This window comes from Egretta garzetta, unplaced genomic scaffold (genome assembly GCF_000687185.1).
Source record: "Egretta garzetta isolate BGI_Z169 unplaced genomic scaffold, ASM68718v1 scaffold330, whole genome shotgun sequence".
Taxonomy (NCBI): domain Eukaryota; kingdom Metazoa; phylum Chordata; class Aves; order Pelecaniformes; family Ardeidae; genus Egretta; species Egretta garzetta.
Genome location: NW_009258275.1, coordinates 507,566 through 517,633, shown reverse-complemented (window position 1 = coordinate 517,633; position 10,068 = coordinate 507,566). Strand labels below are relative to the sequence as shown.

Sequence of the window (10,068 nt, the reverse complement as noted above, 5' to 3'; positions counted from 1 at the left end):
AACCTCTTCTGCTTCAGTTTGTGCCCATGGCCCCTTGTCCTGGCACTGGGCACCACTGAGAAGAGTCTGGCTCCGTCCTCGTGACCCCCACCCTTGAGATATTTGTAGGTGGTGATGAGATCCCCTCTCAGCCTTCTCTTCTCCAGGCTGAACAAGCCCAGCTCCCTCAGCCTTTCCTCCTAGGGGAGACGCTCCAGTCCACCCCATCATCCTTGTGGCCCTCTGAACTCTCTCCAGGAGTTCCTCATCTTTCTTGAACTGGGGAGCCCAGAACTGGACCCAGTGCTCCAGGTGGGGTCTCCCCAGGGCAGAGCAGAGGGGGTGGAGAACCTCCCTCGCCCTGGTGGCCACGCTCCTCTTAATGCACCCCAGAATGCCATCGACCTTCTTGGCAACAAGGGCACCCTGCTGGCTCATGGCCAGCTTGTCGTCCACCAGGATCCCCAGGTCCCTGACCCCAGCTGAGGTTCCATGCTAACTCTTCATCCCTGCGACCTTTTCCTGGTGACCACCTGGTGAAGACCAGCGTGAGCTGGTTACCAACAAGTCAAAATGGGAGCCCAACACCGAGCCTGAAGCCCTGGGAGGAGATGCTGGCCACCTGAGCTGAAACACCTTCTCGGGGTGGTCCTGGGGGGGCATTGCCTTCCCGAGCTGTGCCCCCAGAAGGGTTTGTCCCATTACATTCTCTTTTACCCCGTGAATATTAAAATCAGCTCAAAAGCCCCCAGCTGCCCTCCCTGTACTCAGGGCAGCTCCAGCTTTGTAAAGCCTCCACGAGCAGAGCTCGTGAACCTGGCTGGATTCGCGTGTGGCTCTTTGGCCCATGCTGGTGCAGACCCACAGGCTGTAAATGGCTTTACACTTGAACCACAAATCTTTCTAATTATTACCAGTCGCGGCTGATTAAAGAGTTATTGGCTGGGGTTTTAATGAAGTCTTATTTCCAACTCCTCTCTTTCACCGCCAGCGACGCTGGGAGCGCTGGAGTTCAGCCTGCTCTACGACCAGGAGAACAGCTCCCTGCACTGCACCCTCATCAAGGCCAAAGTAAGTGCTTCTCCCCCCTTTTTCCCTGCTCCTTTCCCCAATTTAATCCCACCTGGCTCCTGGCTCCCCCGGTGCGATGGGCTGGCAGCGTGGCTGCTGCTCCTGGCAGGGAAGGAGAGGGCTTTGCCCCGAGCAGGTCTGGGGTTTCAGCACATGGTGGCACCCGCTCGGGGCAGAGGACGAGGCTGTTGCCTTGCTGAACGTGTTTTGTCTTTCCCGAGTTGCTTCACGAGTGGCTTTTTCTCTTCCCTGGCCTCATCCTTAAGGAGGATTCGTGCGCCGTGTTTTCCTTATTCTCTTTTAGGGCTTAAAACCAATGGACTCCAATGGCCTGGCGGATCCCTACGTCAAACTGCACCTCTTGCCCGGAGCCAGCAAGGTGAGGCTTTGCCTGGTTTGGGTGGCTTTGGGCTGGAGAGGCCACAGAGGTTTCTCAAAGCCCCCTCAGGCCCCCCACCTTGTGTCAGGCTTCTTCCCCCGAGATTTCTCCGCGCAGTCGCTGGCTGCTGCTGTTTTAGCCAGGGGTGGTGGCTCTGCAAAGCGACGGTGCTTGCAGATGCTCTCCCATACCCAAGGAACAACTCGTCCTGCAGACCGGGACCTGCTTAGGGATGGAGGGGAGCTGTTAATGCATCATAAAACATCTGAAAATCTAATTCTTACTAGAGTTTGAACGTTCCGTTTGCTTTGAAGCTGAAGCACGTTCCCGCTAGAGCTGTGAAGAAATGACCATTGAGTAAACTCTGACTCCCCCTCGCCCCCCATCAAAGCAAGCCCTGGAAAGCTCGCGCCCCAGCCCAGCAAAGCTGATCTCGGTGGGGAACCCTTTGAGGAAGGATGGCCACCGCTGGCTCAGTGCCCGGGGGTGCTGGCTCCTTGCTCAAGGGCTGCAAAGCTCTTTGCTGCGGCAGAGTTTAGCTCAGGGGAACTAAATGGAAAACAAGGGGAAAACCTGATAATAAACCCATTGGATTGATATTTGCAGGTTTACGTAAAGCGCAGGGACTTTCTGGTCTTGCATGGAGTAAATCAAGGTGTCATGATCCTGGGAACCACTTTGATTTCTATCGCTCTCATTTGCTGATCTTCCTTTGAATTTTTTTATTCTGCGCCTGCGTTTGCGAAAGACTTGTGAACAAGCGTCAGAGCTCCTCCTTTCCTCAGCTGTCACCTCCTTGCAGACCTCAAGAGCTGTTACCCAAGCCTGCCCTGTGCAACTTTTGCTTGTCCTTGAGCGAGTAGACCCCAGATAGTTAAAAAACCCCAAAAAGCCGGGTGGTGAAGGCCGACCTGGCCACTGCAGGCGACCGAGTCCCTGGTCTTTGCGTACGGGTCCCCCTTGTTGGGTCGGAGATGCTTGCCTGGAGTTGATGGCTCACCGGCGCGATGGCCTCAGCGGGCAGCGGTGACGTCCTGCAGAGTCCTCCATGCCCCAGGCAAACCACCTCTTGTGAGCCGGAGGTGATGGAGTGTCTAATTTACACCCCTCTGCCAGGAGCCTGCATTTAGGCTGGGAGGAGTTCAGGGGTGTAACGATGCTGTGTTTTCGTTCTGATGCTGTAGTCAAATAAGCTGAGGACGAAGACGCTGCGCAACACCCGTAACCCTGTGTGGAACGAGACCCTGGTGTACCACGGCATCACAGATGAGGACATGCAAAGGAAAACCCTCAGGCAAGCAGCGGAGCGGGGTGGGATGAGGACCGTCCAGGGCAGCAGGGTGGGATGTGGACCATGGGTCTCCTTGCAGGGAGCATAGCAAGGTTGATGGTTGGACTTGATGATCTTAAAGGTCTTTTCCAACCTAAACGATTTTGTGGTTCTATGGTTGATGGTTGGGCTTGATGATCTTAAGGGTCTTTTCCAACCTAAATGATTCTATGGTTCTATGGTTCCAAGCTGGCCTTTCTCAGGAGGACACCAGCAGCGAGGCACAGGTGTTGAGAGAGCACCTGGAAACGCAGAGTTTTTGGTCAAAGTCAATGTGCTTCACCCACACGTGCTGATTTTGACGGTCCTTTTTTACAAAGAGAAAGGCTTTTTGACCCTGTCATTTAATATGAAATTATTTGCATTACTATTATTCTTATCAGCGTAGAGATTGGCGTATTGCGTATCTGTGCATGATGTGACTGTCCCAGCAAAACGTTTAGATGTCTCTCAAAACGTTTGACGTTCCCTTCCTACAAGAAATTTCTACCTTTTGCTTTCTGGCCCCATCACAGAGCACGTGTTTAAAGCGTTGATTTTTCTGGCAAGACAGAAGTCCTGTTTTCGGACGGCTTTTGGTCAGAGGAGAGCCAGATGGATGGAGGCTTCGATGGTGCTTTGCTTTGTCCACCCCTTGCAGGAGTGGGTTTGTGCTCCGGCGTCAGGTTCTGCTCCAGCCTGGTTGACGTTCACCTTTCCTGTTCCCTTCAGGATCTCCGTGTGCGATGAAGACAAATTTGGCCACAATGAGTTTATTGGAGAAACTAGAGTTTCCTTGAAAAAACTCAAAGCCAATCAGAAAAAGAACTTCAACATCTGCTTGGAGAGAGTAATACCCGTGAGTTTCTGTGAAATGGCTTTATTCTACCATTAATGTCGAGGTTGCTCACGAACGTGAGGGAACTACTGGTGAGCTTGGAGCTGGAACCAGCCAAGGGCGGTAGGTGCCTGACTTCACTGGCATCTTTAGGAGCTGGATTCCCACCCACGTCTGGGTTGATGTGACACATCAAGGCCAGGAGATAGGAGTTTGGTGGGAATCCAGGGGAAGTGACTCCGGGGATCTCCCTGGTGGCCGCAGATCTGCTGGCTGATGTATGTTGCTGCGGAGGAGAGGGCAGGGTGCTCCTTCCCTGAGCTCTGGTCCCCAGTGCTGTGGGCGAGGGGGAGGTTGATGGAGCAGATGAATGTACTTGAGCCCCCTTCGACTCCCGCGGCCAGCAAAAGAGCTGGGCTGGGCTCCTGGGGGTGTTCTCACCGTAGGACGGTGCCTCTCCTGGCTGTGGTCACTCATGGCAGTCTCCCTTTTTCCCTTCCCCATCCAAGATGAAGCGTGCTGGAACGACCGGCTCATCCCGTGGGATGGCACTGTACGAAGAGGAGGTAAGTCCTTGGAGGACCACATGCTCCGTGCATGATTGACTCATTATCTCTCATGAATGAGGACCAGTTTTTTCCCCCCCTCATGGGGATACAAGGTTCCCTTGTATCCATCTTGATTCATCTGCTCTGCGGTTGAGTCTTCCTCGCTCAGCCACCGTGTCCCCATCTCTGGTTGCTTCCCCTTGCAGGTAGATCGTGGTGGGGATGTGGAGGAGCGTGGGAAGATCCTCGTGTCCCTCATGTACAGCACCCAGCAGGGCGGCTTGATTGTCGGCATCGTCCGCTGTGTGCATTTAGCAGCCATGGACGCCAATGGATACTCGGACCCCTTCGTTAAACTGTAAGTGGGAGCTGGGAATGGCTTAGCATGGTAACGCGTGGTCAGGGAGCCACCCACTCTCCTTGGGCGGCAGCTGATGCTCCGAGAACTCCTTCCAAAACCACTGGAGAGAGGAGAGCGTTTGCCAAGCACCTCGAGACCTCACGCAGGACTGAGCTGCCCACCGGTGGTGCCTGTGCAAGGTGGTAACACCCCTGCCATGGCTGAAGCGAGGTGAGACTGACCCAGCCCTTAGGCCCATCCGTACCCTGTAGGTTCCCAAACAGACCCAACAGCCACCCCGTAGGTGCGAGGCTGGAGGACAAGAGCGATCCTTCTCCCTGGCTTTGACCCACCGTGCCTGCGGGGTGGAGAGGGCTTGATGTCCCTCCGCGCATGACGAGGAGCTCGTGTCCCACTTGATGTCTGCGGGCTGGTTGTAGCAGGGAGCCCAGGGATCATCCTGCTCTGCCCGTCCCTGTCCCGTGCCATGTCTCCACGGCAAACAAATCACCCTAACTAATGGAGACAGCGGGGTGTGCTGCAGTTCGTGCCAGCGGTGCCTTGCTGCGACAGGGAGCGGGTCCCCTCAAGCGGCAGCGCACCCGTCGGTGCTCTCGGCTGTGGAGGCAATGGGGGAGTGGCCACTTGCCCAGTGGCTCTTGCAGACAGGGGGGGAATAAGATCGTTTTAGCCTGAACCTCATCAACTGCAGCACGGAGAGGACCCTGAGGTCGTTCCTGGTCATGGTTGTGGGTCGCGCAAATGGGTTTACGTTGCTGTTTTCTCTTTGCCTTCAGAAAAAACTTCTCTTCTCCCTAGAAGTCATTGAGTAATGCGCGTGTTGGACGTCTTGCACATCTTTTTGTAGCTTCTCAGTCTGTCTCCTTATATTTTCCATTCCCACAAACAGAAGATGGCGCCTTTCCATTTTTACATCAACTTCCATCACAGATCTAATTAGTGCCAGCTTATTTCTGGGTCTGCAGCCTGGCTGCAAAGCCCGAGCCCTAATTTTTCCCATGTTCTGCAGGTGAATCTACCTTGGCTGAGTATATTCATCTGCCGGGTATTAAACACTAATGGGCTTTGGGGTTGGGTTTTTTCATATTTCTCCCTATCTCTGCATGCGTTCGGGTGTTCTTGGCTGGCTTTTCCAGCGGCCAGACTCAGCGACCGGCTGTGTGATTGCCCTTATCCACTGGCAACCCGGGGTGGGGGTGGGGGGGAGGGAAAAAGAGTATTCAGGATTTTATTCATTTTACATTTATTTTTGATAATTTTCGATGGTGGCAAGGGAGACTGGCTAACCCATTTCTTTGCCTTCAATATCTACAGCTGCTGTTTTCTAGCCCCCCAAACTCGCTTTTTTCAGCTTATAAACTCACCCAGTTCTTGCTGCGTGAGTTTTGAGCTGGTTTGTGTTGCCCCCAGTTGGCTGAAACCTGATATGGGAAAAAAGGCCAAGCATAAGACGCAGATTAAGAAGAAAACATTGAATCCCGAGTTTAATGAGGTAAGGACCGATCTGATTTTTATATTATTAAATCAACGTAGCCAGTTACTATGTTGTGGGGAGGGGGTGGAAGACCAGCTCCCCAAGGTCCGGCTCCTCGCCCAGCCTCATTTTCCCCTTTCTGGGAATATTTTAGGGATGATTTTGCCATGGAAGATCTCACCAGTTCAGTGCTGGGCACACTGGTACGCACCAAAACCTCCCTGCTGCCGGCTCCGTGTCGCCCCGGCCGGGGGTATGGGTGGGATGAGCTGGTGCCACTCAATGGGAGACTGGCAAAACGTTCCCTTAGATACGAGGGTTGAGCTCAGCTTATGGCTTTGGGCCGTATGTGGTGATCCGGGGAGGAGAGGTGCTGCAGGGAAGGGGCGTTTGCTCTTCGTTAGCATATTTTAAATACCCGCTCACTGGGGTTTGAATTCAGGCTGCACAGAGAGAGCATTCGCCGTTTTCCACGTGTGTTTTCTTGGGATGCTTGGGGTGACGTGGGTGTCCTCCTCCCGCAGGAGTTCTTCTACGATATAAAACACAGCGATCTGGCCAAGAAGTCACTGGACATTTCTGTCTGGGATTACGACATCGGGAAATCGAATGATTACATCGGTGAGCTGCCAGTCTCTGTGTTCTGGGGTGCAGTTTTGATGCCCGATATAGAATCCTAGGTTGGAAGGGGCCTCAAGGACCATCTGGTCCAACCTTCCTAGGTAAAAGCACAGTCTAGACAAGATGGTCCAGCACCCTGTCCAGCTGAGTCTTAAAAGTGCCCAAAGTGATGTGGTTGCCGCTGTACGGGAGGGCCACGTAGGTTGCCTGCCCTGTGAGGAACCCCAGGCTGAGCTTCGAGGTAGGATCATGCAGGTTGGTTGGGCACCATCAAATGGCTGATCCAGCGTTGGGATCCACCTCACTGCCCCATCTCCAGCATCCCATGGGGTCTTCTGTGCAGGCAGAACATCTCTAGTTGTTTCCATGAGATTTTAAAATCCAGGAGGTGGAAAGAAATGCTTGCAAACGTGGGGTCTGTCCCCGTGGAAGTGGTTTGCTGGAACGTCAGCATCACCTCTGAATAGGATGTCTCCTTCCTGGAGTCTCTTTCTCTGGAGATATTCAAAGCCCACCTGGACAATGTCCTGTGCAACCTGCTCTAGGTGAACCTGCTTTAGCAGGAGGGTTGGACTGGCTGATCTCCTGAGGTCCCTTCCAACCCTTGCCATTCTGTGATTCCCTTTCCTCCAGGTGGCTGTCAGCTCGGCATTACGGCTAAGGGGGAGCGCTTGAAACACTGGTATGAATGTTTGAAGAACAAGGACAAGAAGATCGAACGCTGGCACACCCTCCAAAACGAGAACCACGTTGCCAGTGATTAAAGGGAGCTGCTGCCCGAACCTCCCCAAACGGCCCATCCTCTGCCAAGCCCCTGTAGATCTCTGATGTCCGTCTTCCAGTGCAGCCATGCCTTGCTACACGCCTCTGGTCCCCGGGCAGCAACGCTCTTCTGCCTCCTCCGAGCATCCCCCGAGTGCCCTGTCCTCACCTCTGCCTGAAAACTAACCCAGAACTTTTGTATTCACTTCCTTTGGGTTTGGTTTTTGCTTTTGGGGAGGGGGGGGGGATCATTGAATTACCCTGGTGTGTAATTTTGTCAAGCAATAGTTACCCTCTGACTGTTCCTCTTTCTCACTAGTCTCACGCACGCCGTGATAACCTTCCTGTTGTGTGTGTGTGTGATGCTCTGTGTTTCTTCAGCCTCCGCTCGCGTGGCTCGTCCCCATCACCGCTGGCTCGTGGCTCCGTTATCTCCCCGCGGGATGCGCGGCCACCGGCCCGGCCATGCTCTCGTCCGGCGGAAGGGAGGTTGAGCGCTGGTGTCGGAGCATCGACCCGTTCTGCTTGTGTGATATTGATACCTCAGTTGCAATAACGAACAAGCTGTTTGGCTTTGGTGTGGGTCGTAACCGTAGCCTGGTATCTGTGTTGTCGTGATTAGGCTAAAGCCTGTGTCACCGATGTAATCCTGCGAGTCGTGCTTGAGCTTTAGTTCTGACTTGGTACATTTGAGCAATATTGTGGTACATCCTTTGCTGAGAAGATCCACCAATAATACAAATAACGATAACGAGAAACAGGGAGCCGCTCTGTGCTCGCAGGGAGATGGAGATTTGGGTTGGTTTGCGTTGGTTTCCAGCCGCTACGTGCGGTTCCTTCCGCCCCAGGAACCGTGCGCTCCAGCGCTGTAGGAGCGCACCCATCTTTCAGGCTCATGCCTACCTCCTCCTTGCGTCCTGGCTGCGTAGTAGTGACGAGCTGAACCTCGAGGGTGGGCCCTGGGCCCTCCTCGGACTGTCCTTTCCATTGCCAACTGTTTGCCGTGCCACGTGCAGGAGGGAAGCCGAGGGAGAAGATGCTTCCCACCCACTAGCTGATGCGTGCAAGGATTATTGCTTTAAAATACCACAAATATTGCAATTAGCTGGAACAGTTAGAGGTCTTCCAACTTTGGGGGTTTTTTGGGTTGGTTTTTTTTCTTTTTTTTTTTTTTTTTTTTTTTTTGCACAAGAACCCTTGTCTTCAACCCGCACTTTAATGATCGTCTGGAGGTGTTTGGGTTGTTCTCAATAGCAGGAGAGTCACGAGGCTTTCAGGCCGATGCCGCTGGGGTTTGGTACCATCCTCTGCCTCCGGACAACCTCAAGCCTAGCGATGGCGATAGCACGATAAGCGCTATCGGGATACGCCATTGGTCAGCAACACTCTGCGCATATTGTCCAAAACCCCAGCCCTCTATCGTCCCTCCCCACTATCGTCCCATGACGCCCCTTGCACCCCGCTCCGGTAGCCTGTTGTCATGTGGTGTGTCCTCAACTCGGCTGTACCGCAAAGCCACTCCTTTCGCGTTGGATGAGTTATTTTCTTATTCTTGAGTATTATTTTTATTTTTTCCCCCCACCCTTCCCCCAGCAGAACTGGCTCCGAGTGCCGACTTGCAACGAGCGTCACTGCAGAGCTGGGATTTCTGTGGCTGGTGGGGGCCGCGTGCTGAGCGATGCTGAGGTCACTGCGTGACGCTGACATCACTGCGCGCCGAGGGACGCTGCAGCACAGCCCTTCCCCGGCCTGGCTCAGGAGCTCTGCTTCCCCCCCAGCCCTGGCTGGCTGCTGCCAGCAGGTTGTACCCAGCTCTCCACCAGGAGCCACCCTTGGACCAGGGATGGGGGGAAGCAATCTTGGACCAGGGATGGGGGGAAGCAATCCTGGACCAGGGATGGGGGGAAGCAATCCTGGACCAGGGATGGGGGGAAGCAATCCTAAACCAGCCTGGGCAGCCTCGGCTCCTCTCAGCCGCGCTGGGGCAGCTCTTCCACCACCCCAGACTCCGTCCCCGTGGATGAGCCGAGAGCTGCTCGGGGCATCGTGCGTGGAAACATGTAATGGGAGAGGATGCTCAAAAAACTGGCTTTCCTCTCCCTTTCGTGCAGTTATTGACTCTGCACCAGTAAGTCCAACATCCCAGAGCCCCCAGCCATGCTGCCCTCTGGAACAACCTCATTCTTTTGGATCGTTTCCCTCTGTTCCCTGGTGCAGCCAGGCCGGAGCCCTCACCGCTCCGGGCATGGATGGTTTTGCTGTAGGATGCTGCCATCATCCCTTTCGGCACGATAGACCCGGCCCAAACCTTTGCCCAGCCCTTGCCTGCACCTCTTAGAGCAGCCCTTGGGTATCCTGAGCTGCGCTGGGGAAATGTGTGGCTGGGGATGAAATTACCTTTAAAAAGAAATAAAAAGATCTGAGCGCTTCCTTAATTTGTGCGTGCGGAACAATTCCACGATGGAATTCCTTTATCCATGTCCCGTACTGGCCGCCTCCCCTCAGCCTGCTTTCCCTCCAGCCAAGCGATACTCGGATCATCTCTTCCCACCCACAAAAATACAGCGCAAGGTGCCGAGCCCCCTCTCCCTATCGTGCAAACCACAGCCCTCAGTTTTTTTTTTCTGATGGTAATTTCTGCCCTGAATGACTTCTTTTTGTTGTAAATAAAGCATGCACATATGGATTGGGAATGGTGCAAAAGAACAAAAAAAAAAAAAAAAAAG

At 53.9% G+C, this 10,068-nt stretch overlaps 1 protein-coding gene across 1 annotated transcript in view; it reads left to right on the top strand.

The window, feature by feature from the left end:
• The window catches only part of RPH3A (rabphilin 3A), a 25,990-nt gene extending 18,646 nt beyond the window's left edge, over window positions 1-7,344 (top strand). Inside the window, 9 exon segments of the mRNA XM_009636199.1 lie at window positions 971-1,050; window positions 1,355-1,429; window positions 2,614-2,723; window positions 3,471-3,597; window positions 4,086-4,142; window positions 4,331-4,482; window positions 5,896-5,977; window positions 6,484-6,580; window positions 7,214-7,344. Of these exon segments, the coding sequence (XP_009634494.1) occupies window positions 971-1,050; window positions 1,355-1,429; window positions 2,614-2,723; window positions 3,471-3,597; window positions 4,086-4,142; window positions 4,331-4,482; window positions 5,896-5,977; window positions 6,484-6,580; window positions 7,214-7,344 (911 nt within the window).
• Window positions 7,345-10,068: the final 2,724 nt, after the last annotated feature.